Raw genomic sequence first — 27,332 nt, forward strand, 5'->3', positions numbered from 1 at the left:
GAGGATGCTGGGGCCACCCCTGTGGCACCTACAGCCCTCCGGCGGGTCCACACGCAGCAGTGGCCACTCCCCCCGGGAACCCGCCCCCCTGCCCCGGCTCCGCAGAGGAAACACAGTAGATGGCCCATCCCAGCAGCCCTGACGCCCTATTTTCGGGTCTGTCCCACGCATCCAGCCAGAGGTGCCGGTCTGGCGTGGATGCATCCTGGTGCTGGGCAGTGGCTCGGCCGGCAGGCCTCTCCCTGCCAGGTGCCTGGTGGCTGTACCACCTGGTAGGCAGACCCTGGTCTGTCCACCCTGGACAGGGAGCCACGGGGCATGGCAGGGCCGAGCTCGCTCCCCTTGTGGCCCACGAAGCCACGCAGAGGACAGTGAGGGAGAGCCACCGTCGGGCGCAGTGGCCAGCTGGCTCCGAAGCCCCCGGCCAAGCTGCTCTGGCTCGCGCTTCCTGAGCTGTTTGTCCAGGATGCACCAGAAGCACAGCCCATAACTCGAGCCACGGCCGCTCCACCCGCCTAGACAGCTGCAGGGGCGCCACCGCTGTGAATGGGAGTCGTCTGCCCAGGAGCTGGGCGGCGGGGGTGCCGGGCCCGCGGGAACAATGGCCAGGCCGGGGCCGCAGCTGACGGCGAGGCTGGGGCACCGGTGCCAAGCCGGGCACAAAGGGGCCGTTTTCCCGGCCGGCGGGCGGATGTTTGCACAGGTGTGCGAGCGGGAGCGGCGTTCGCAGGGGCCGGGCCGGGGGCAGCTCCGAGCGGCCGGGAAGGCGGGGGCCAGTGCCAAGGCCGAGCACCGCTTATCAGCCGAGCCGCGGGCCGTCACCCATGCGCTTCCCACCGTGCCATCCGGCCCCGGGGAGCCTCCTGGCCCTGAGTGTCCTGTCCCTCCACAGGACCTGCCTGTGACCAGGACGCGTCCCCTCCCCTGCCCACCGCTGGGCTGTCCCACCGAATCTGCCGGGGGCATGGGCGGGGGGCTGCCACGCCAGGGCCCGTGGAGGCACAGGCCTGCAAGGGGGCCGGCAGAGCTTGCCTTCCCTGGGCGGCCTGGCACACTGGAAGCTTCCAGAAAAAACGCTGACTCGGCCAATATCGGGAGCCCCTCCCTCAACACATATGGACCTCGTGGGGGTATGGGTGGAGGCACGGAGCAGCTTCCCGCCCCACCCGGACCATCCGGGATGGGCCTCCCTGTGGAGGCTGGTGGGGAACCTGGGGAGAGAGTGAACCCCTACCCCGCTTCCAGAAGGAAGCAGGCCAGGGACAGACATGGCCAGGGCCCAGCACAGCCACTGCCTGGACCCGGGACCCCCTGGACATGGTGCTGCCCCGAGGCCTTGGCCCGACCTTGTGCAGCCTGCGACCCTCTCCTCTCCCTGGCTGAGCGAGCCTGGACATCAGCCACCCAGCCCCCAGCTCAAAGGGGCTCCCACCGCCACCCGCAGCTTCGGGCAGCTCGTAGCCGGGCCGATGCCACCAGCTCTGCTGCTCAGGCTGCCCTGGACCCCAGGCACTAGCCCCTGGCACCCAAGCGCACCCCACGGGGAAGGGGGAGAGCCAGGGCCGGCCCACGGCCCAGCAGTGGCCCATGGAGCAGGCACTCGGGATGCACCCCTGCCTTCCCCCACGGCCAGGGTCTGTCTGGGCTGCCTCAGGGCCCCCCGCACGTGCTGTTCCCAGGCCGGGAAGCTGCTGGCCACCCTGCAACTGAGAGCCCAGGACCTGTCTCCTCACAAGGCCCGAGCGGAGGGTTTCTGGAGGGGTGTCCTCTGTGCCCTGAGGCCCACACACCAGTGATGCTAGACTTCCATGGTGAGCAGTCCCCGGGGGCCACACAGCTCAGACGTCCTGCAGCTGGCGGAGACCCCTGCAACCACCCACAGCATGTCCAAGTGCTGCCCCCTGCGCCCCACGTCTCCCTTCCCCACCACAAGCCTGATCCCTGGAAGGAGCCAGCCCACGCTCCTGGCCACTTCCAGGCCGAGGCCAGGGTACTGGGTGCTTGTAGGAGGGGGACACGGCACACCCAAGGAACCCAACTTCACAGGCAGGGGAGCCTCCAGGATCCCAGAACAGAAGCCGGGGCACCTCTGTGTCACCGCTGCCCGGGGCCGACTACAGAATTTGCGGGCCAGATGCGCGCTTAAAACGTGGGAGCACTTTCCTTTTTCCCAGCATCCCCCGACCTGTCATGGCGGCTTTTGTTTGCTCTATGAAGTCACGCTCGTTGGTGCAGGGATACTTGAGGGGCCAGCACAGAACCTCATAGACGTGGGGCACAGGGTGGCGGAGGACACGGCCCCCGGGAGGGCGGGAGCTGGGGCCGCGGGCGGCCGTGCCCCCTGCAGAGCAGCTCTCCGTCCCGCCAGACTTCCCTCCCAAATGGCAAGTTCAAAGATAAAAACCTTAAGGACCCCAGAATGGTGACGGTCGGGCTTTACGCGTCCAGCGCGGGGCCCTTCTGTGCGCGGGGCCCTTCTGTGCGCGGGGCCCTTTTCTGTGCCGCGGGGCCCTTCTGTGCCGCCCGCCCATCCAACTACAAACCTGTGTCCAGGCGGGGCTTCAAGTGTTTGGGGGGGAGGTCTCGAGGCATAAGATCTTGAGAAACCAGAGTCCCAGGGCGACATCCTGGCCCCGCCCCGCCCAGGCCCAGGGGGAGGTGGCCGCGTGGCCCGAAGGTCCCCACTTACCACCCCCCACCAGAGGGCGTCCGCGTAGCTGCCGAACTCGACTTGGCCCGACTCGTTCACAGCGTCCCTCTCGGCCAGGTACACGAAGTAGGAGGAGAAGATGAGGCCCAGGAAGCCGATGTACAGGGTGGTGATCAGCTCCTGGGAGATGGCAGAGCAGGTGTGAGCAGCCGGCACCCGCGGGCACCCGCGCCGGGCAGACATCACAGGCCGTGAGGCCTGCCGGCGGCAAAGCCTCCACACTTCCCACCAAGCTGACACAAATGCCAACATGTCTCCCATGCAGACATCGGACTTCAGAAATAACTTATTTTTCCCAGCTCGTCAGTGGCAATGTTGGGTCTCGGCCTCCAGGAGCGAGGCCGGTGCCCTGGACCACCGGCCCAGCTCTGTTTCCCGCAGAACCTCGGTGAGATGCGGGGCTGCGCCTCACGGAGGGGTGCGGGTCAGCCCCCTCTGCCTTCACGGGGCTGATCATGATCTGCCCCGTTTTCGATTTCTGGGCCTCTCGGGCCCTTTTCCATGTTGCATTTCTGAATTTCCATCTGCCCGACAGTCTCTTGTCCCAGCTTGAGGAACGTGGGCACCGTCTGCCCGGCAGGCTGGGGACACTGGCCCCTCAGGTTGGGGGCAGGACGGCCCTGCTGGCTCAGGCCGAGGCTGGTCCGAGACCCTGTCCCCCCCACCCCTGCCGGACCACCCACCTGGCGGTGGATGAAGACCACGGAGCCCAGCAGCCTCCACGTGCCCCCCTGGCGGTCGACATGCAGCATCCTCAGGATCTGGAGGAAGCGGATGCCCCTGCGGAGGACAGGTCGCTGGGCACCCTCCCCGGTGCGCCCCTCCCCCTCCCCCGTGCGCCCCTCCCCCCTCCCGAAGCCCAGGGTCAAGTGGGTGCAGCACGCCAGGCCCCGAGCTAAACCTGTGCGTTTCTCAATTCCCTTGGCCCCCAGACCGCCTTCTGGGGGTGGCCCCAGGACCACCCCAGTTGACAGATGAGCAGACTGAGGGCCCCAGACTGTTAGGTCCCAGCCTGAGTCCTGAAGGGAGTAAGCACTCCTGCCCAACTCAGCACCGGCCCTGAGCCTGCCCCACGCCCAGCACACGGCCCCGCCGCCCTCACCCCCCCGACCCCGCACCGGGGAGCCCGCAGCCCCGCCTACCTGATGGCCGAGGTGGCAAACACCTGCCCTTTGGAGCCCACGCAGAGGACGACCGTGGAGGCCACGACCACGATGAGGTCTGGAGGGGACAGCACCACCGTCAGCAGCCTGGCAGCTGGACACCAGCAAGGAGCCTGGCGCTCAGGCGGGACAGGGCCCAACAGCGAGGACACGGAGACACCTCAACGGGGAGACCAGGCCCTCCGTCCCAGGCACGTGCAGAGGCCACCCGAACCTACCTCCCCAGCCCTGTCTCACAGGCCGCTGAGGGCAGTGGATGCCCAGGTTGTGTTGGACCTGACCAGACCCCCTGCCCTGTCAGCAGCCTCTTGGGACAGAGGACCTGGGCACTGAGGCTGGCTCCTGTGTGGGGGACCTGGGAGGTCACCCCACTGGCCTTGGGATCCTGCCCTGTCACAGGCAGAGGAGGGACTCTGCCTGATGGTGCTCGTGATGGGGGTCCACCTGCCAGATTCTGGGGGAGGGGGCTCAGCCCTTGTCAGGAGACCTCGGGGTGAGGCTTCCGGGGGGGCGGGCGTGACTCACCGATGATGGAAATGGGCTTCCGGGCAAAGCGCAGCCGGCCCCAGATGCCCACGTACTTGCTGCGGCAGCCGGCTGACCAGAGGCGGACCACGTACTCCGTCCCAAAGAACACGACCAGGACGATCTCCTGCGGGGACAGAGGGCCGTGAGCTCACCTCGCGCCTCTCCCCCGTGCACCCCTCCCCCTCCCCCGTGCGCCCACTGAGAGCAGGCGGCCTGGGCCCCGGTCTGCCGCATCGCCCACCTGGACAGGCCCAGGTCCACCACCGCATTCAGGACCATAGAAAAAAGACGAGACACTATGACCAAGTGGGGATTATACCTGGAATGCAAGGACAGTTCAGCACATGAAAATCAACCCACGTGATACATGACGGTAACAGACGGAGGGGAAAAAAGTCACATGGTCTCCTGATCACAACGGATGCAGAAAGAGCATCGGACAAGATTCAGCACCCTTTCATGATAAGAACAGTAAACAAACTAGGAACAGAGGGAAACTATCTCCGTGTAACTATCTCCGTGTAATACGCCATATATGAAAACCCCACAGCGAACGTCGCATCCACAGAGAAAGGCGGGAAGCTTTTCCTCTAGGATTAGGACCAAGACAAGGATGCCCACTCTCACCACTTCTATTCAACAGAGTACTGAAGTCCCAGCCAGAGCAATTAGGCAAGAAAGAGAAATAAAAGGCTTCCAAACTGGAAAGGAAGAAGTAAAATTATCTCTGTTCACAGACGATACGATCTTATGTGTAGAAAGCCCTGAAGATTCCATGCAAAAAACCTGTTAGATCTAACAAATGAGTTCAACAAAGTAGGATACAAAGTTGATCACAAAAATCAGTTGCATTTCTATACACAAACCATGAACAATCTGGAAGGGAAATGATAAGACAATGCCATTTACACTAGCATCAAAAAGAATAAAGTACTTATGAATTAACTAAGGAGGTGGGACACTTGTACAATTAAAACTAAACAATATTGTTTACAGAAATGAAAGACGACAAATGGATGGAAACATATCCCACGTTCACGGATTGGAAGACTTGATACTGTCAAGATGTCAGTGCCACTCAAAGTGATCTGTAGACTCAATGCAGTCCCTCTCAAAACCCTGATGACAATTTTTGCAGAAACAGAAAAAGCCCTCAAATTCACACGAAATCTCGAGGGCCCCTGAAGAGCCAAAACAAGATGTGGTCCACATCCACACAACGGAGTATTCCTCAGCCTCATAAAGGAAGGAAGTTCTGGCACCGGCTACAGCGTGGATGGACCTGAGGACGTTGTCAGCTCACTTCCAGCTGGTGCCCTGCCCTGTCCCCACCCCGCCCCAACCCAGGGAACCCAGCCCTGCCTGGGGACTTCTGTTCCCACTGGGTGACAGGTGGTAGGCCCTGCTCCCATGCTCGGCCTTGCCTTCCCCCACCGGGGAGTCTACCAGGAGGGGGTAACCGGACACTGGCTCCCAAATATCCATAATTAGGATGGAACACTTATACCATCCAGCTTGTGTCTGGGGCAAGCTCGGGGGATAACGGGAGAAAATGTGGGAAATTTACCGCTTTCCTTTTGCAAGAAAGTTCTTGGTTCACAGCGTCAGGTTCTTCAGGGTGGGGGTATGTATGGTTGGGGGCACGTGGGGGATGGTGGAGAGTGAGGGAGGGTGGACGCTCGCAGGCCCTGTGGCCTCAGAGGTTCATGCTGGCGCCACCTCTGTCCTCAGCTGGAGGGCGGCTGAGCCCACCAGGGAAGGGGCCACGTTCACCTGCCCGCCGCCCTCTCCCCGGCCCTGGAGCATGCCTGCCCTGGTTGGCCCTGGACATGGATCTGCTGAGTGAGTGCATGAATGAATGAACAAACAAATGACCGAACGGACCAACGAGCGACCGAGGGCTCCCTGGTACCAGGGCTTCGTCTCGGGCGTGTGTTTCCCAAGATTCTGGCCCGGCCGGTCCTAAGTGTGTGTGAGGACCAGATGACAGACAGGAGGTCCTAGCAATGAACGACGGGGTTGGGGGGTAGAGGCTGGAGGGTCCGGCTTCCAGTGTCTGGCCACCCTCAAAAAGGCCGCAGAGCCACCACCTCTGGGTCCCCGAAGCTGAGACACCAGTGCTGGCATCTTCACAGAGGAGGGGTCACTGGACTGCTGATGGCCCTGAAGGGGGCCGACAGAGTCCCCCAAAGAGCAGTCCTCAGAGCCTCCATCCCAGCTCTGCAAATCCATACACCATCAGGCTGACCAATCACTTAGCAGGTTTGTTCTTATTTTGATGCATTATTTTGTTACTTAAATACCTTCTCCAGCCACGTCCTAAGCATATTCGAAGTGGTAGAAATCTAATAAACATCAGGGGAGAGCTTACTTGCAGTTCAGTCTTGCAACAGACCTTCAGATAAATAAGTAACTCCCAGGGTTGGCTGTCGATGCTGCGTGTCTCCCCCTCCCCCCAGATTGTTCTGGCCTCGAGCTCAGAGCTACCCCTGCCCTCTTGGGGCTGGCGGGCTGGGGCTGGGGGACTCTCCCTCTGGAGCGGTGAGGGGTAGGAATAATTTAAAACAACGCTAATCCCCAAATCCCGTTTGAGTCTGGAATGCAGCTCGAGGCCGGGCTGTGCATTAATGTGGCACCGCCTGCATGCTGGGCGGGAGAGAGCCCGGACCGGGGGGTGGGGGAAGCACACGTTTGCTCCAAGATGAAATGACCCCCACACCGTCAGCCTCGAGCGCTGGGCAGGGTGGCACTTGGGGCCAAGGCCGGCGCCTCCGGACTGGCCGCCGCTCACCGGGACCTCCAGGGCCTCCGTGTGGCCCCGGCCACCACCGTCTTTTGGAGCCACCTGTCCACTGACCTGGGTGCCGGGAGGGTGGACAGGCTGGCCCGAAGTTCTGGACCTGCAGGGACTCTGGAATTTTTTCACCAGAGGGGCCTGGGCCACCCTGGGCTGGGGGCTGCTCTGGGGGCTTTGACTGGGCTGGACTGTCCATCTGTGGAGGCCAGTAGTGTAGGGCCTGCTGGAGGGCTGACCCCCAAGTCATCTTGTGGAGCTGCCCCTGACGCAGGGGACAGCACCCCCAGTCCAAAGCAGGCTCACGGAATGGCAGGGCTGCCTCCTCTTAGCTCCGGGGAAAGGGGGACCAGCCTCCAGCCTCAGTGACTGAGACGCAGAAAGATGGCTCCCGCACGCCTACCCTGGCCACTCTCCTAGCCCCGGGTTTTCTCCAGCCGGCAGGGGCAGGCCTGCGGCTTGGCTGTCTCTGCAGACCAGGCCCTGAGCAAGCCCCGGAGGGGAACACAGAGGCCTCAAGCTCCCCCCAGAGCCTGCCCACCTCAGCCCCTGCCTCCACACCCCAGCTCAAGCCTCTGCCCTGGCCCCATGGCCCACACTAAGGGTCAGGGCTCGCCCTGGGCCACCCGAGAGCCTGCCGCCGGCCCAAGGCACCCGCCCCTCCCCAGTTGGGCCCGAGCGCTCGGTCTGGGACACTGTCCTTCCAGCTCCTCCCCAGCCCCGCCCCCCAGCTCCCCACACCCTTCTCGGTCCGCTCAGCCCCCCCCCCATCACACCTGACCCCTCCACTGATAAGAGTCAGCCCAGAGGCCCCTGTCCGCAAGCCCACGTGGTGCCTGCATGCCCGCATGTGAGCAGGGGTCAAGGATACCGGCCGGAGCACGGCCCTGAGCTCTGCCCCACAGATATGGGGAGAAGGGGCCGTCCTCATGTCAGGGATCTCCGCTAAGACCACAGTCACCAGAGGGACGAAGGGCCCCCTCCCACCTGGCCACTGTCCCTCAGACAAAGCAAGGTCGCCTCCCAGCTGCAGCCGGCCTCATGGACCGGGGACCTGTGCGCCGGCCGGGCGCCAAGACCAGGGCACAGGCCCGAGAATCCCCGGCCTGCGGGAAGCAGACCAGGCACTCAGGCGTCAGGGCCCCAGGCAGCCACAAGCCCCTCACCTGGCGGCCGTGCCCCTCCTTCTGTGAGTTTCAGAGCAGCGGGTCCTGGGCTTCCCATGTGTCTCACAAGCAGTGGGGCCTGGGGTGGCTCTTGGCAGTATTATTTGCAAAGTTTAGAATTATTTTAAAAAACAAAGTTCCTAAGAAACAACTCAATTAGAAAATGGGTATGAAACTTGAATAGGCGTTTCTCTAGAGAAGACATACAGATGGTCAAGAAGCACATGGGAAGATGTTCAGCACCACTGGTCATCGGGCAACGCAAATCGGAACCCCAGCGAGAGACCGCCTCACACCCATCGGGACGGCTACTATCAGGAAAACGAGATAAGTGTTGGCGCGGACGCAGAGAAACTGGAGCCTTGCGCACGGTCGGCGGGAATGTAAAATGGTGCGACCGCTGTGGAACAGTGTGGAGGGTCCTCAAAAAATTAAAAATAGAATCACATGTGATCCAGCAATTCCACTTCTGGGTGTAGCCTCAAAAAAAGAAAGAAAGAAAGAAAGAAAGCAGGATCTGGGCTTCCATAGTGGTGCAGTGGTTGGGAGTCCACCTGCCGATGCAGGGGACACGGGTTCATGCCCCGGTCCGGGAGGATCCCACGTGCCGCGGAGCAGCTGGGCCCGTGAGCCATGGCCGCTGAGCCTGCACGTCCGGAGCCTGTGCTCCGCAACAGGAGAGGCCACAGCAGTGAGAGGCCCATGTACCGCAAGAAAAAAAAAAAAAAAGAAAGCAGGATCTCAAAGGTATTTGCACACTCATGTTCACAGCAGCACTATTCACAACAGCCAAGAGGTGGAAGCAACCCAAGTGTCCATCGAATGACCAGATACACAAACTGAGGCCCATCCACACTGCGGAACATTACTCAGCCTTACAAGGAAGGCAGTTCTGACACAGGCTGTGGCGTGGATGAACCTTGGGGACACTCCACTCGGTGAGAGAAGCCAGACACAGAGGGACAAATGCTGTCTGATTCCACCCACGTGAGGTCCCTGGAGGAGTCACATCCATAGAGACAGAAAGTAGACGGTGGGGCCGGGGCTGGGGGAGGGGAGTGAGCGTGTAATGGGGACAGAGTCTCTGTTTGGAAAGACAGAAACTTCTGGAGGCAGATGGTGTGATGTTTCCACAGCGTGAATGTACTTAATGCCACCAAATCGTGCACTTAAAAATGGTTAAGGTGGTAACCTGTGTGTTCTATGTATTTTACCACAATTTCAATAAAAGGAAAGCCTTTCGGTGGCTGCCAGGGGCTGGGCGAGTGAGGAATGGGGGCCCCTGCTGACGGGTGCAGGGTCCCCTTTGGGGTGACGACACAGTTCTGAAACTAGACGGAGGTGGCGGTGGTACAACATTGTTAACGCGTTAAATGCACTTGAAAACGGTGACCCGTGTGGCGCGTGTGTTTTTCCATGACACGAACGTCCCCTGCCCCCGGGGCGCTCTGCACTCAGGCCTCTGCCTGGACCTTGGGGCCGGCGCCGCGGGGCAGAAACAGCCGTCCTTGAGCCTCTGGCTCTTAATCTTTGTGGTCCATTGTTAGTTCACTGTTAGAAGAGCAAACGGAGCACACAGTGATTGCCTGCAAAGGCCACTCGGGTGCAGCCGCGTCCCCAGTGGAGGGCAGTGCAGGAAGCGAAGCGCAGAGGCCAGGCCGCACTGGACACGGGCGGGCACTGAAGCCCCGAGACAGAGTGCGGGGCTGGGCCGAGGGCACCAGCTACCAACAGGACGCCCAGGGCCCTGCTCGCTGTGCACGAGGAGGCCCTGCCGTCGGGCAGACGCTGGGACGCTGGGACCCCCGAGCTCGACCAAGTTACAAGGGGAACAGCCCGCACCCGCCTTGGGCGTTTTGGGGTAACGGCAGTCAACAGCAGATCCGCAAATCCCGAGAGCCAAGATAAAGGTTCAGAAAGGCAGGTGCTTATCTGGGTTTTCCAGCCCCGGTACACAAAGGGGAAAGGGTGCGGATTCCTTGGGCGTTTCGTAATCCCCGTGGCACCAGTGCCCAACCCCCAGAAGGGTGAAGGTCCACGCGGCCGTCTTATCTATTGTTTCGTTTGTATCAGCTCGTGAATCCTCCTCATCCATCGGGAAAGCTGTCTAAAGCCCGATGTGTTTTGAGGCTCAGCCCTGCCCGCATTGCCTGGCTCAGAAGCGCTGCGAACGGCCCTGCGGGGACAGATAGCGAGCCGGCCTGCAGGTTAAGCCCTGCGCACTGCCTGTGGCCAGAGCCTAGCTTCTCGGACGAAAGGGTTTGTTTTGTTGTTTTTGCTAAACAATAAAGGAAGCCTCCTGGATCCTTAGCGTTATCGTCCTGGTCCTCAGATGTCACTGCTCTGTTATCTTCATAATGAAAAATCAATTTCAAAGAGAGTTGGAAGGTTAAGTGCCGGGAATTCAGCGCTGAGCTTTGTGGGGTGGAGGGGTGGGGGCCGACGGAAAGCAGGAATTGGGGTCGAGGACAAAAGGCACGGCACCCGACGTGGGCACCTCAGAGATGGGGCCTGGGGGACCCACGGTGGGAGCTCCTGGTCCCTTGAAGGCTTCCGGGTGAGAAGGACGCCTGTGCTTTCTGGGGTAAACAGGATTTCACCAGACAGATGGGGGAGCCTGGAGGAGGGGTGGACTTGGGGGCCAGACCACGCCACCCGTCAGGGCCAGGGGTGCAGGCGACCAGGGTGAGGTCTCTGGAAGAGGTGCGGGCCGCCTGGCCCTGGCCAGGTGTCCCCACGGCGGGGGCTGGGGTCCCCAGCACAGAGCCCGGTCGGCGGGCTCCAGGGCCAGCTGTTCTACCTCCACGTGGGACCCGATAAGCCACAGAGGGGGCCGGCCCCAGCATTCCCGGGAAGGTCAGCTGGCCGGAGGGCGCGGAGCAGGCGTGCATGCTGCTCAAAGGCCCTTTGTTCGGGGGCCTGCCTGAGGCCAGCTGCTCCCAGCCGCGCACCCATGCGAGGGCCATGGGCCTCCTGGTGACATGTGCTGGGCACAGCTGGCCGCCCTCCCCCCACTGCGGAACACCAGCACCTCCACCCAGCCAGAGCTGCCCGGCCTGGGGCAGGCGCATGCTGTGGCCCTGCACGGGGCTGGGATTCTGTCCGCCCAGGACCCGCTGGGGGGCTGACCCCCACACCCCTCCCCACCCAACTCCCCCTGACCCGTGGGGAGCCCCTCTGCTAGGCTGTGTCCCCTGGTGCCACAGCCTCCCTGGATGCGCAGCCACCACCTTGCCCCTGGGCCCCTCTGCATCCTGCCCGAGGTCCCAGCGGCCCGAGGTGGCTGTGACAGGGTCGGTGGGCCAGGCGCTGGGAAAAGGGAGGGGGTGGCCCTGTGGCCAGGGTGCCTGGCAGATGGTGGGCACCCAGGAGGCATTTGGTTAAAAAAAAAAAAAAAGAAAAAGAAAAATGCATGTGTGTTTACACAAAATATAACCTATATATTTTACTGTATTATTATCTGCTTTTCACGAGTGAATTTCAACCACCCTGGGGAGATGCGCTTGTGAAGACAACAAAGCCACTGGCAAGTGACGTGGGCAAGAGCGTGGAAACGACAAATGTCCCCTGTCGGCGCTGGGCCCGGACGAGGGCCCAGGAAGCACCCTCCTGCACGCAGAGGGGCTGCTTTCATCACTGAACGCGTCCTGCATGCTCCCCACTGGCCTCCTCTCCCTGATGGCCACGTAGGAGAGCGCTGCTTAATCCCCAGATAGTCAAGCCTTTTTGGTGACCTTGTAACCATTTATTTCTAATTGTATTGGGCTTTGATGAGAAAATGTAAACAGCTAAGTCTCAGTTTTTCAAAGCATGTCAGGTGTTTTTATGGCCACATAAAGTGACTGGTCTTTACAAGTGTTCCATGGGCGTAAACAAATAAAAACACCTCCGTGATTAGGATCAATAGCTATAGCGCTGGTTTTGAAATGTGGTCCTGAGCCTGCTTCTCCTCCTGCTGCACCTGGGCCCTGTGAATGCTAGACAGAAGAAGAGGGCAGAGTGACAGTCCCCAGGCCTGTTCGCCTCCCATCTCTTGGAACCAAGCCGTGAGGAAGACACGCAGCCCCGGAGAGGCCTGGGGAAGAGGGCCTTCCACCATGCGGCCCACCACCCCGGAATTAGGGCCCATAGCCCCAGTGGACTCCAGGCAGGGCAGAGGGGAGCCATCCCCACGGACCCTAAGCTCTTCGTGATGGTTGTTTGAAGGAGGCACATTTGGGGATGCTTGTTGCCTGGCTATAGGTAACAGGGACTTATTTGGGCTTACTGCTGGAATCTGAAATTGCTCACAATTGCAACGTGTAACCATCCGTGTCTCTACTGATTTTTTCATCTGCTAGAATCGTCCTGTGCTGAGAAAGATGCATTAAAATTTCCCGTATCACAGTCAACCCCTGCATTTCCAATAGCGTTTGCTTTACATATTTTGTTATGCTCTCTGATGCATAGAAATTTTCTCCCCTAGAAATGGTGCCTTGTCCAGGCCGGTCTCAGCACGGACCCTGATGCTGTCCACTCTGCTTTCATTTTCTCCTTTTGTGTGAACTTGCCAGGCATCACTTTGGCCACCCCTTCATCTTTCAACTGTCATCACCAGTTTGCTTGACTGAATTCCTCTGAACAATGTATTTGTTAAAAATAAAAACCCTTCTGACAGTCTCTGCCTTTTAGCAGAGGCATTCAAGCCATTCACATTTAGTGTAAAACTGGATACGGTCTGGCTTCTTTCCACTTTACTGTCTATTTGCTATTTCACTTGGTTTGTTTCTTTCATTCTCTTCATAGTCGTCAAGTTGATCAGTATATTCCCCATTTCCTTTTTATTCAAGAATTTGGGAGTCTCACTGAACCCTTCCATCCCATCACTGTGATCCTTCGGTTCCTTAACTCGAAACCAAACCTGCTCCGGCCTAGGAACAGTTTCCACTGCAGAGTTCCCCCTATGGCTGTCTCCCCAGTGAGGCAGGAATTGGTGTGACTTTGTTCCTGTCAGTGGCTCTGTGGGTGAATAAAGCATCTCCAATGTTGCTTCTGTAGACCCCACGAAACCCTGCACCTTTTGTGAGAACGCTAACTTCAACCTTGCAGTCAACTAGCATCCTGTGGTCGGACACAGACGGTGGGGATGTGGCAGGGAGCAGGCGTGGCAGACGGGGTCTCTGGGACATCTGCATGCTGTGAGGATTCTGCTTTCCTTCCTTACAGCCACTCTGGCAACTGCCTGCCGTGACAATGGGAGATGGACGACCCACCAGGCTTCAGAATCTCAACGACTCTGGAAACCAAATAAATTCATTATTTGGTTTTTGTTTCCGCATTTCAAGAGGCAAAACTCTCCACGTGCCTGCACTCAGGTATCTGGGAACGTCTTCCTCCCAAGCAGATAACAAGAAGGAAACGACCCATCCTTCGCTTCCTTCCTTCATTTATTCATCCTGGTCCCAGCACAGTGACCCCCACCCTCCAGAACTGCTGGGCCAGCTGCCATCTTCCCAACGCTGGGGACACCAGAGCCCAATCCTCTATCCGTCCAGCTGCACCTACTGTGTGCCAGGCGCTCTGTGTGGACCACGTCCTTGATGCACATTCACGCGCCTGCCCCTGAGAGCATCTGACATCTTTGTGAGCCACTCGGCACACTCCTGCCGGGCACCTGGATGCCCAGCCCATGCCCGAGGCCACCCTCCTCCTGGGGGCTCAGGGAAGAGCACAGAGGGCTGGGGCAGCAGCTATGTCCACACAGCCTCCTTTCTGTCCTCAGCGGCCACCTCTTTCCTGGGCCTTCACCTTTGCAGCTCTTCCCCTGCCCCTCTGCCCCCTTCTCCCCTCGGTGCCACCTTCACAGGGGTCTGCCAGCCCATCCCCACCACCAGCTTCCTCTACCGCCCAGTCCTCTCATCATATTAGAAGCCCCCTGGTTTCCCCTCACGAGGTCACCGTTGTCACAGTGGGATGCAGGCCCAGAGCACAGGAACCTCTCCCATCTCACTCTGGCTGAGTCCCGGGCTCTGAGCACAGCACCCAATCCAGGACCTGGGCTGGGCCGTTAGAACCACGGGCGACAACAGTCCCTGAGGGCCACTCGCCCCTCACGCCAACAGGGGCAGGTCAGAATGGCCCCCGACCTCCCTCGCTCAACAAGTCTGGCCCACTCGGGCACCATTCGGGGTTGACGTGTGTCCCTCCCAAATTCGTAAGTTGAAGTCCTGACCCCTCAGAATGTGACCTTATGTGGAAACATGGTCACTGCAGATGTGGTCAAGTTGAGGTCACTAGGACAGGCCCCCAATCCAATCTGACTGGGGCCCTTATAAACGGGGGACATTAGGACACAGACACACACAGGAGAATCCCATGTGAACATGGGGAAGCAGAGATCAGGGTGATGCTTCCACAAGCCGAGGAATGTCCCTGGTCACCACTGAACCACCAGAGCTGGGGGAGAGGCCCCCTCCCAGCCTCAGATACCAACCCCCCGCACCTTGATCACCAACTCCTGGCCTGAGGGGGCGGCAGTGGTGCCCGGGGCTCCAGCTTGACACCACGGCCAAGCCAACAGTCCCTGGGGACGTCCAGGCTGTAGGCCCTGAAGCTCTGTCCTCCTGGGAAGGGGTCCCAGAACATCGGCCGCCCCTTTCCCACTCCGTGGAAAAACTCGTGATGCTGGCGGCCAGCAGAAGAGAAGCCAAGGCCCCGGGTGGGAAGAGGGGGTGTGGCGGGAGAGGCACTGGGGCTCCGAGCAGAGGAAAGGCAGGTGGGGGTTTCGGGGAGGCAGGTCCTGAGCCCCAGACAGGAGTGGCTGGCGGGGGCGGGAGGGAGGCCGCCGTGCCCACGGCAGCCAGCTCTACACGCATTTAAGGCAAATCCCCCATCTTCCCCAGGCGGGGAGCGCTGTTTCCGTCCACAGGCCAGCTACACAGGGTTGACTTTCAGCCCAGGAACCCCACTGCTGAGGGCTGGGAACCACAAAGAAGCCCCGCCCCACCGATCTCTGCCTTGGCCACTCGGCTCGGGAGGAGGACCATGCGCTGGGGGGGAAATTCTCTGCCGAGCTTCTCAAAGCGTGTTATTGAAGGACTGACCCAGAAGCTGACCACAGCGGAGACTCGGGGATGAAAACCCTTCCTAAGGATCCGGTCCCAGCGCTGCGCTGCACTCAGGCTGCTCCCACCCGCGTGTGCGCGAGAGCACGTGCACGTGTGTGCGCGTGCGTGGTGTGCGTGTGCGTGGTGTGCGTGCGCCCGAGCACGCACGCGTGTGCACTGCGCACGGGCCGCTCCGCTGTGTCCTGACAGCTGGGGACCTGCTCTGATGCTGCACGTCTAGAGATTTTAATGACAGGCGTGAATTTAAACAGTTTTTTTTTTTTTTTCTTTCCTTTCAGGAATGTTTTAAGGGATTGAGAGGAAATTGTGCACGGATTTTGCCGTTTCAAGAGCTGATACGTGAGCAGCTTCAGACGACGTGTGTTGTTTTAGGGCCGAAGTTTACAAAGTAAGAGTGTGACACAAAGGCAGACGCGCTGGGGACTCGAGAGCCGGCTGCTTGGATTTCGCTCCTCAGAGAAGGGGCTGCCTTCCTAGGGACCAGAACTGGAAGGAAACGGCGAAAGTCTGACCTTCAGCCCCCCGTATCCCCGCCCCCTGCCCCGACGGTGACCTGTCCCCAGGGAGCCGGGGCAGCCAGTAGCCGAGGGGATGGGGAGGGGGCTTGGAGCAGCTCTGGGCCAAAGACCACCAGCCCTCTGGTGTCCCCTCTCGGGGCACCCAGGAGGCCCCCTGCATTCAGACAGCTGCGTGTGGATGCTACAAACTCCACAGTCCCTAGGCTGCCCGGGAGTGACACCCAGCACAAGACGGTCTTGTCCCCAGTCTGGGCTGGGGCTCCCGCTCCTTGGGGACAGTGTCTTCAAAGACACAAACTACTGAAAGTTCCCTGAGAAGAAAAAGAGAACCCGAATAGCCCCGATCTACGAACGCCATTGAATTCCTAACAGAAAATTTTCCCACTCAGAAAACTCCAGGCCCAGATGGCTTCCCATGCTCTACCAAACACCCACAGAGAAACACAGCAATTCTACACGAGCTCTGCCTAAACCAAAAAGCAGGGACACTCCCCAACGCATCCTACGAGGCCGGTGGTACCTAACGCCAAGAGCAGTGATGTTACAAGCAAACCACAGACGCATCCCTCGTGAACACACAGGCAAAAACTCTAAGCTAAATTTTAGCAAATCAAACCCAGCAATATATTCTTTTAAAGTGCATCGTGACCAAGTGGGCTTCATGTTAAGAATTCAGGGTTGGCTTACATTTGAAAACCTGTCAGTATAGTTCACCATATTAAAAGTCAGAAAACACAGAGAATCATCTTGATAGATACAGGAAAAGCGTCTGACGAAATCCAATAGCCACGCTCGACACATGCTCTATTCCCAGCAAACTAGGAAAAGAAGAACTTCCTCGGCAGATAAAGGGCATGTATAAAAACCCCAAAACTACGATCATGCTTAAGGGGGAGAGACCACTTGTCTCCCCACAAGATCAGGAACCAGACAAGGACAACTGCTCTCTCCTCACGACCAAATCTTATCGTGGAGGTCCCAGCCGGGCCATCAGGCAAGAAAGAGAAATTAAAAAACAGAGAGATTGAAAAGGGTCCCAGCCAGCACGTCAGACAAGAACAAGAAATAGAAGGCACAGAGATTGAAAAGGAAAAAAACAAAGCTGACTTTATTTGGGACACCATGCTCATCTCCACAGAAAATCCTAAAGAATACCTCCCCCTGCAAAAAAGCTTCCAGAACTAATAAGGTTAGCAAAGGCACAGGATACGAGGTTGACATACTAGCAACCAACAATCCAAGAATGAAATTGAGAAAACGATACCATCTCAGTAGCTTCAAAACCAAGAAATACTCGGTACCAAGTCTCACAAATTACACGTGAGATCTGTGCCCTGACAACTAGAAAACACAGATGAGTGATATTTACAAATATCTAAAGAGGCGCAGAGATCCATCGTGTTCAGAAAACTCAGCTTTATTACGATGTGTTTGATACCTGAATTCACCTAACGACTCACCGCAGTGCTAATCAAAATTCCAGCAGGATTCTGGGGTAGAAATTAACAAACCGATTCTAAGATGGAAATGCAAAGGACTAGAATTGCCAACATACTTTTGAAAATGAACGAAATTGAGGGATTAACACAGCCTGATTTCAAGGCTTACGATAAAAGCCACATGAATCAAGGCAGGGTGATGGTGGCAGAACAGATTAGAAAGTCTAGAAACAGAGCCACGCAGATGGTCGACTGATTTTCATCAAAGGTGTCAAACTAATTCGATGGAAACAAGGAGCTGGAAGAACTGAATAACCACATGCACAAAAGATTTCACCTCCGTCCATACCTGTCACTGTATATAAAATTAAACTCAAAATGGATCACAGATCTAAATATAAAATGTAAAACTATAAAATATCCTTAGAAAACATAGGAGAAAACTCTTGGTAACCTTGGATCCGGCAAAGAGTTCTTAGAACACAAAAAGCATGAACCTTGGAGAGGGGAAAAAACAAAAAAACAAAAACCCTGAAAAATTGGACTTCATCAAAATTAAAAACTTCTGTTCTTTTGAGAGATGCTGTTATGGAAAAGCAAAGGGAAGCCACAGATTGGGAGAAAATAGTTGCAAAACACAAACCTCATCCCTGAAAGCTAATATCTAGATTTATATGTAAAATATATAAGCAATGCTTACAGCTCACCAATATGACCAATGACCCAGTTACTCGGATGGGCAAAAACTGAACAGACGCTGGGTCCAAAAAGACATGTGAACAGCAAGTGGGCCCACAGGGAGATGCCCCGCGTCATCGGTCACCAGGGAAATGAGATGAAAGCCACGGAAGGGGCCACACACCTGTTAGAACGGCTAAGGCATACGATTCGGGCAGCATTAAGTGCTGATGGGAACACGGATGATGGAAACAGACTTAGATGGAAGGAAGGAAAAAACAGAGCAAAGCGTGGAAAACAGTTTGCAGTTTCTTAGAAAGGTCAACGTGCATCGAGCCCATGGTCCAGCATCCCAGGGATTTACCCCAGAGAAATGAAGACATATGACCACTCAAAAACCTGACGGCAGTAATCAGGGTGGCTTTAATCATAACAGCCGAAAACTGGAAACAGCTCAAATGTCCATCAGCCCGCGAACACATAAACAAACTGGGGTACATTTTATCCTTTCCAATTAAAAGGAAACAAATTACTGAACGCAGAGGCCACAGCGTGTGGATGAAGCTCAAATGTGTTCTGCTCCGTGAAAGAAGCCAGACACAAGGGCTACAGAACTCGGGATGCCTTTCAAATGACGTCCTGGAAAAGGCAGGACCGTGGGGACAGGAAACATCCGTGATTACCAGGTGCTGGGGGCGCGGGGGCGCGGGGGTGGGGGGGGAGGGCTGCCAAGGGCACAGAAGGACTTTCGGGGGTGGTGGGAACGTTCTAGGTCTTGATTGCGGTGGCGACTCTATGACGGTGAAGCCAGGACGCGCTGACCTGTACACCTAAAGGGGAGAACTTTCAGCCAACGAAAATGAGACGGAGTGAGAAGAGTCACCAAACCAACCTAAGAGATGGACCAGAACAACGGATCGTTTTTTAAAAGACAAGCTCACATGTAAGGAGAGCTGCACTAAATCGAGAATCTGCTTTGGGGAGGCTTTTTAAAACCACCCTGAGCGAGAAATTGGTCCCTCGTCTGCTCAGAGTAGATGCCTGACCCTCCCCAGGCCCACCGAGCTCGCCCGGCCTCCTCCACCCCTGCTGACTGCAGCCCCCAGCCTCCAGGGCGTAAAACACTCCCCGTCAGCGGGACTTGCGCTGCTGTCCCCCTGCTTGACCCCTACCTCGCTGGTCTCCCCCTCCTCGCTGCCCTCCCAGGGGACGGGTGGTGTGCCGGCCCCCACATCTTGCCGACCCCCTTGGCGTCCGTCTCCCTCTCACGTCGAGGGCCCCCAAGGGTGGCTCAAGAGGTGCTCAGGAAATAGGTGCTCACGAAGCCTGAAGCCCAGAGGACATCCAAACCTCACCCCTGGGACCCCAATCCCATTCGCAACCCAGCTGCACCGAGCCCAGGGTCACCCGCTGCCCACCCCAAGGCTGAGGGTGCCCTGGAAGACTCCTTCCAGAAGCTCCGGACCTGTCCCCCTTCCCTAGAAAGCCCTCAGACTCACGGACACGCTCCATCCTCCTTCGGAGAACCCGGGCTCACGTGTTGGCTGGGTCCCTGCTGGGTGCCCACCTGGCACTCTGACCCTGGGAAGTGTGTCCCTGCCCCCACACACACCCCGGGAGGCTCTGCAGTCCTGGGCCCGCCGAGACCTCAGAGCACCCACACAGCTCCTCCGCCCCCCAGAGCGAGGGTGCCCCACCTGAGAGAGGTCCAGCCCGGCATCTCAGGCCCTCCCCCCCCCGCGAAGCCCCCAGCACCGTGACCCCCGCGTGACGTACGAGGGCAAAAGGGACGAGTGGAGGCTGGCCTCCCTGAGGAAGTGACATCTGGGCTCCAGCCTGAAGGACACACACCAAGGCCAGACCCTGGGGAGGCTGCGTCGGGAGGTGGGGCTGGCGGGGCTTTGACCTCGCCTCAAGGGGCTCTGTGGGTCACGGGGGGCAGGAGGTGTCCCTTCACAGCGTGGGAAGCTTCCGGAGGTTATAAACAAGCAGCACCGGATCTGACCGCCCCTTAAAGAAGTCTGTCCCAGCCGCCACGTCGTGGGCGTTGGTGAGGCCTGGCCGGGGGACAGCAGTGGGCGGGCGGCCGGCAGGCTCTGGACGTGGGATGGGGGACAGCAGCACTCAGGCCTGGGATGGAGTAAAGGTCACGCCCAGATGGCAACGGGCCCAGGTCCTCACGGACACTCAGCCGCCTGGGGCCCAGCAACCCCAGGCCAGAGAGCCTGACTTCTATCCCCTACCGGCCGAGCCCAGACGGTCCCCAGAAGGACACGGGGCGCCCTCCCTCCAGGGATGCTCAGAGCATGGGCCAGTGCATGGCCGCCGAGCGTGGATGCTTCCGGAAAAGAAGAAATCACGAGAAGCCAGCACCAGAGAACCGCAGGCAGGCAGGCAGGCTCTCGGGGGAGTCCGATGGGCATTCCCGCGGGCCAGGCGAGAGCCCGCAGGGTAGGGGACAGGGCAACCCCTGAACTGTGCGCGGAGACCCCAGGGAGGGGCACGCGCCCCTGGCCGGCTGCTCACACGCGGCTGAGCTGGGGCCTCACGCTTTGCGGCGGGCAAGCCTGCGCCGTCTGCTTTTGTAGATGCTAGAGACATAAAAAGAGCAGCGGTGGCCACGCTCTGGGGGAGGCAGGATGAATCGCGGGAGAGCACAGGGGCTTCAGGGCAGCGAGCCCGCTCTGTGTGACCCCGAATCACACGTCACCGCACATCTGTCAAAACCCACGGAGAGAACAACCCAGGCGGGACCCCTAATGTGAGCTGTGGACTTGAGTTAATAGTAGCCCATCAAGTCGGTTCGTCGATTGTAACAAATGCCTGCAACACACGGTATTCACGATGGGGCCACGTCGGGGCCACGTCGGGGGTGGGGGGAGGTGAGTGGGAACTTTCTAAGTTTTGTGCTCCATTTTTCCGTAAGCCTAAAGATGCTTCGTAGAATTAATTCGTTTCATAGAATTAATTTTAAGAAAGCAGTTTGTTGGCACAAACTCCGCCCACTGGTGTCGTGCTAGCTCTGGCCATGCACTCCATACCCACGGAGCTGGGGGCGCCTGTGGCCGGGAGGTCGGCGATAGTTACCCTCGGGCTGCTACGGGACCGCTCACCAACCTGGGCCTGTCCCTCCTCAGGCCTGACCGCCTTCCTCTCCCGAGGGCAGAGAGCCCCCCAGCATCCTACTCACAAAGTGGCCCTGGGGTCTCCCGGCCACAGCAAACTGTAGAGCGGAGACAGAGGCTCACGCCGGGTGGCTGGGGGGCAGGGGGCCAAGGCTCCGGATCCGTGGCATGGAAGGGTCGAGCAGGCCTGGGGAGCTGGTCATGAGCGGCCACTCCCGTCCGCTGCCCCCCAGGCGTCCCCAGGCTGGGCCCAGGCGGCCTACCTGCTGGAGGAGTGGCCACAGCACACAGACCACCTCTTGTTCCCATTGCAGGCATCTGGGGGCAGGAGAGCCCACCCTCGGGCCGAGTGGACAGACAGCGGGTTCCCACTCAGCAAACAGGCACAGAGAGCCCCAGAAACAGACCTGGCACAGCCAGGGCACCAGGCAGCACCGGGCTCCCGCATATGACCCACCGCACGCCAGGCCCCGGCATTATCTGGTGGCGGCTTTGGATGGAGGACAGGGCAGTGCCAGCCCGCCCCAAAGCCCCTTGCAGCCCCTCGGGGACCACCACCCCCACCGTGGCGCCGGCAGCTGAGACGCCCCCTTGCCCCAGGTGTGGGGACTCTGGATACAGGCTGGGACCCAGGAGCTCACAACAGCATCCAAGACAACTGGCCAGTGGGTGAGGAATCAGGACACCAACGAGGGTGAAAGAGGGGAGGGGAACGTAGTGACAAGATGGCGAGCGGGAAGGAGACCCTACATGGCTTCCGACCAGTTCTGGCTCCCCCTGGAACAGTTCAGGGCCCAGCCCAGGGCTAGGGGAGAGTGCAGGGTCCCTGTGTCTGCTGTCTCAGGGCCTGGCTGCCACACACGCAGACACACACACGTACGCACACACCCAAGCACAGTGAATGTACAGACAAACGTGCACACACAGGCATGCACACGCCTGCACACAGCTGGCTCCACTGTGATGCAGTAAGACAGCCCCCCCCCCCAGACCTATAAAACCTTCTGCAGAAATGCTTTCCCCAAGGGATTGGTAAACTCTGCGAATGTCTCAGTGGAATTTAGCCATTTGCAGACACGTTCCCGTGACCCCTGCAGGATATCAGGGTATACCCCTCTGCACCCACAAGGCTGAGAAAGACCATATGAACTGCTGCGGAAATTTTTCATCTAAACAGACTTTTCTTTCTTTGCTCAATATGAGATTTTAAAAATAGACCTAAGAATATAGCAGATAACGTGACAAGAAAAAGTTCCCACCCCATTTCCTGCTTTTTCTCCATTTTGCCATACTTGGTTCAGATATTTTTTTCTTTCTTTCTTTCTTTTTTTTTTTTTTTAGAAATAAAACCTGTCAGAATCAGTAAAAGCCTTCTCCTACCCTTCTCCCCAGAAGGAACGACATTTGGGGTATATATGACTCATGCAATCAAAATAAAATGATACATCCGGTCAAGTCACCATCCATTGCTTCCCTGCTCCCTGCTGCTGCCTGCCTGCCCCTCCTTCCCCAGTCAGAGGGTACCCCACGTCAAGCTCCAGCTCCCAAGAGGGAAAGCCCAAGTGCCCAGAGCAAGCCCCAAACCCTTCACACCAGGCTGACCCCCCCCACACACACACAAGAGCTAGGCACACGCTTGCTCAGGCTCTGGATGGGAGCCGTCCCCTCTGCCGGGAGCACCCCTGCCCCCCAAACACATGCATGACTCAGTCCTTCACCTTCACTCAGAGACACCTGCTCAACGAGGCCACCAGTACCACCACCTCCCATGTCACTCATCCTTTTCTTGCCCTCTAAGTATTCAGTTGTTGATCCTGGATTTGTGGGGTCTGAGACTTATAAAAGAGGAAAAAGGAATAAGCCCATTGTTTGTGGTACAGGCTACAGGTGGGGGTTAAAGGAGAGAAATAATAACTAACAAGCCAGCTACTGAAGGAGGAAGTCAAAAACAACAATTGAGGAAATTTTAAAAGGTATAGGAACAAAAGTAACTGTCAGAACAAGAGCACAAGCCTTCCGAAATACCAACATACTTTTAAAGAGCAAAGGATACACATCTCACGGAGAAAACTGCCACAGCAACTATGGCAAAATACACGTAATTATAAAAGACTATGACAGAGTGAAACCAAGAACACCAGTCATATTAATACAAGCGAATAAGCTTAACTCATCCTTTAAAAGTATTTTAATTTGACTCATAAATGAAGACTCAACTATATGCTTCACACAAGAAACACACTTTAAATATAAAGACACAAAGAGGTTAAAAGTAAAATAAGTGAAAAGGACAGACTGTGCTAACACGAGCGAATAGAAAGCCGGACAATGCAGATTTCAGAGCAAAGAAAGTTACCAGGATGAAGAAGGCCATTTCATAACAATAAGTGGGTCAGTTCATCAAGGGGTCATACCATTCTAAATACTAAAGCACCCAATAACAAAGCTTCGAAATACACTGGGCAAAAACTACTAGAAATGGAAGAATGAAAAGACGGATCCACAATTATAGGTGGAGATTTTGATACCCACCCCTTCTCTCAATAATTGAGAGAACAAGTAGACACAAAATCCAGTATGGATACGGGAGACTGAACAACACCGCCAACCACAGTGTCCTAATTGACATTTATAAGACAGGCCTCCCAACAACAACAGATTGCATACTCTTTTCAAATGTGCGTGGAACATCTACAAAGATAAATCTTATGCTGGGTCATAAAACAAGTCTTAATAAATTTTGAAAGAATCAAATCATGTTAAGTGTTTTCTCTTACCACAAATGAGTTAAAATAGAAATCAACAACAGAAAGGTATCTTGAAAAATCCCCAAATGTTTGGAAAGTAATACACTTCTAAATAACCCACGAATCAAAGAAAAAATCAAAAAAGAAATTAGAAAATATGCCAAATTGGAATGAAAATAACACAGTACATCAAAATCTGTGAGATGCAACTAAAGTGGTCTTTAGACTACCAAACGCCTACATTAGAAGAGAGATCTTTAATCAATGACCTCTACCTTAAAAGCTTACAAAGCTTAAAAGCTTCTACCTTAAAAGCTAGAAAAAGGTGAGCACATTAAAGCTAAGCAAACAGAAAAAAAAAACAATAAAAATCAGAGCAGAAACCAATGAAATAACAAAAAAGAAAAAACATCCAATGAAACCCCAAGATAAAAGTTGGTTATTTCAGATCAACAAAATCACTAAATCTCTAGCCAGACTGATCATTTAAAAAAGGCACTAACTACCAATATAGAAATGAGAGAAGAGACATCACCACAATCCTACGAATGTTAAAAAATAATAATGAGATATTATGAACTTTGTGCCAATCAATTTAACATCTTAGGTGAAATGAACAAATTCCTTCAAACACACAAAATACCAAGGTCTACTCAAGAAAAAATAGATAACCTGAACATAATTATTAAACGCATTTAAAATCTAGTTAACAACCTTCTCACAAACAGAAGTTCAGGCCTAGATGGCTTTACTGATGAATTCCACCACACACATAGGAGAGAAATAAGACCACTTCTACAAAATTCTTCTCCCCACACGAAGAGAGAACACTTCCCAGAGCACTCTACCATGCCAGCATTACTCTGACACCAAAACCAAAAACATTATAAGAAAACTAGAGTCAATATCCCTCATGAACTTAGATGCAAAAGTTCTTAGCAAAATTTTAGCAAATTAAGTTCAACAATATCTACAAAGGGTAATAATACAACATGACCAACTGGGGTTTATCCAGAAACACAAGCTTGATTTGACGTCTGAAAAAATCAATCAATATAATTTACCATATTGAGACTAAAGGAGAAAAAAACATGATTATCTCAAGAGGTGTAGAAAAAGCACCTGACAAATTTCAACATCCATTCATGTTAAAATAAACAACTCTTAGCATTAGTATTAGAAGGAAAATTCCCCAGTCTAATAAAGGATATCTACAGAAAACTAGTAACATCACACTTGATAGTGAGAAACTAAACGTACTTCTGGGAAGGACTGGGAAGAAGGAAAGGATGTTCACTCTTCCCATCTCTAGTAAACATTGTACTGGAGTGGCTAGCCAGTGCAATCACGCAAGAAAAAAAAAATAGGCATCCAGATCGAAAAGGAAGAGGTAAAATTGTCTTTATTTGCAGACATGATGATCAATGTAAAAAAAAATCAATGGAATCCACACAAAAAATCTACTAGAACTAAAAATTGAGTTACAGAGGTATCAATATAAAAGATATATAAATACCAAAATTAATTACAGCTTTAAATACCATTGACAATAGCATTAAAAAAATATGAAAAACTTGGTATCTGACAAAAGAGGTACAAGGCCTTTCACTGAAAACCACAAAACATCTCTAACAGAAATTAAAGATATACATAAATGGAGAGATCTACAATGTTCACGGGTCAGAAGATCTGATACTGGTAAGAGGTTGATTCTCCCACAGTTGATCTTGAGGTTCAATGCAATCCCAAGCAGAATCTCACCAGGCTTCTTTGTAAAAATTGACAAGCAGCTTCTAAAATTTATATGGAAGTGCAAAGGACCTGGAATAACCAAAACAGCTTGAAAGAGAAGCGCAAAGGTGGATGATTTTCCTTATTTTAAGACTTTTACAAAGCTGTAGTAATCGAGGCAATGTGGTATGGGCATAAAGACGGACTAAAAGGTCAATGCATCAGAACCACATCACCAAAAACAGGCCCACACTTTTATGGTAAATTGAGTTTTTAAAAGGGTGCCAAGGTGACTCCCTGGGTAAGGAATACTCTTTTCAATGTACCGCACTGGAACAATTGGACACTCACATAAAAAATTAAGAACTTCAAGTGAAATAACACCATTTGTAGAAACATGGATGGACCTAGAGATTATCATACTAAGTGAAGTAAGTCAGACAGAGAAAAATATCATATGATATCGCTTATATATGGAATCTAAAATATGACACAAATGAACTTATCTATGAAACAGAAACAGACTCACAGACATAGAAACCAGACTTATGGTTGCCATGGGGGAGGCGGGTGGGGGAGGGATGGATTGGGAGCTTGGGATTAGCAGACGCAAACTATTATATATAGAATGGATAAACAACAAGGTCCTACCGTATAGCACAGGGAACTATATTCAAAACCCTGGGATAAACCATCATGGAAAAAGAATATGAAAAAGAAGGTGTATATATATTATGTATAACTGAATCACTCTTCTGTACAGCAGAAATTAACACAACTTTGTAAATCAACTATACTTCAATAAATATAAATTATAAAAATTAAGAACTTCAATCCATAATTTACATGGTAGACAAAAGGTAACTCATGGACCTAAATGTAAGCACTGAAACTAAAACCACCAGAAGAAAACACAGAAGAAAACCTTAGTAATCATGTATTTGGTAAAGACTTCCTAACTATGACATTAAAAGCATGAAACACATAAAAAATGAAAAAGCAATAAATTTGACTTCATTAAAATTGAGATCTTTTAGTTTTTAAAAGACACTATTAAATAAAGGAACAGGAAAGCCACAGACTGGGGGGGAGGAATATTTGTAAAAGATATACCCATGTATGTGGAATATCTAAAGAACTTTCACAACCCAGGAAATAAGACAAACAGATCCTTTTTTTTTTTTTCTTTTTTTTCGGTACGCGGGCTTCTCACCGCTGTGGCCTCTCCCGTTGTGGAGCACAGGCTCCGGACACGCAGGCTCAGCGGCCACGGCTCACAGGCCCAGCCGCTCCGCGGCACGTGGGATCCTCCCGGACCGGGGCACGAACCCGCGTCCCCTGCATCGGCAGGCGGACTCGCAACCACTGCGCCACCAGGGAAGCCCCACAGATCCATTTTTAAATGAACCAAAGGTCTGAAAGATACTTCACCAAAGAAGTTATACAGAGGCCAATAAACCACACGAAAAGAAGCTCAACATCATCAGCCGTTTGAAAATGAAAATTAAACCGCAAGGAGACAGCATTCCGCCACCTTATCAGATTGACTAGAATGGGAGAGATCAACCCCATCAAGCACAGGTGAGGACCGCAGAGACTGAGGCTCTCACGCGGCCGGCGGGACACA

The 27,332-nt window shown here is 55.1% G+C and overlaps 1 protein-coding gene and 1 long non-coding RNA gene across 3 annotated transcripts in view; one reads left to right on the forward strand and one right to left on the reverse strand.

Annotated features, from left to right (window-relative positions):
- The window catches only part of LOC136794481 (uncharacterized), a 123,885-nt gene extending 105,952 nt beyond the window's left edge, over window positions 1-17,933 (forward strand). The window contains exons 2-3 of the long non-coding RNA XR_010841318.1: window positions 13,567-13,715; window positions 15,746-17,933. This is a non-coding gene — a long non-coding RNA (uncharacterized lncRNA). The remainder of the gene's footprint in view (window positions 1-13,566; window positions 13,716-15,745) is intronic.
- The window catches only part of KCNQ1 (potassium voltage-gated channel subfamily Q member 1), a 344,375-nt gene that overhangs the window by 250,719 nt on the left and 66,324 nt on the right, over window positions 1-27,332 (reverse strand). For both annotated transcript variants that reach the window (XR_010841317.1, XM_059070209.2), the window contains exons 3-6: window positions 4,399-4,525; window positions 3,853-3,931; window positions 3,394-3,490; window positions 2,690-2,830 (exon numbers count right to left, since the gene is read on the reverse strand). Coding sequence is in view for 1 of the 2 variants with exons in the window: in XM_059070209.2 (XP_058926192.1) it covers window positions 2,690-2,830; window positions 3,394-3,490; window positions 3,853-3,931; window positions 4,399-4,525 (444 nt within the window). In the remaining variant the exon portion in view is untranslated. The remainder of the gene's footprint in view (window positions 1-2,689; window positions 2,831-3,393; window positions 3,491-3,852; window positions 3,932-4,398; window positions 4,526-27,332) is intronic.

Source organism: Kogia breviceps, chromosome 7 (assembly GCF_026419965.1).
Source record: "Kogia breviceps isolate mKogBre1 chromosome 7, mKogBre1 haplotype 1, whole genome shotgun sequence".
Lineage (NCBI taxonomy): Eukaryota > Metazoa > Chordata > Mammalia > Artiodactyla > Physeteridae > Kogia > Kogia breviceps.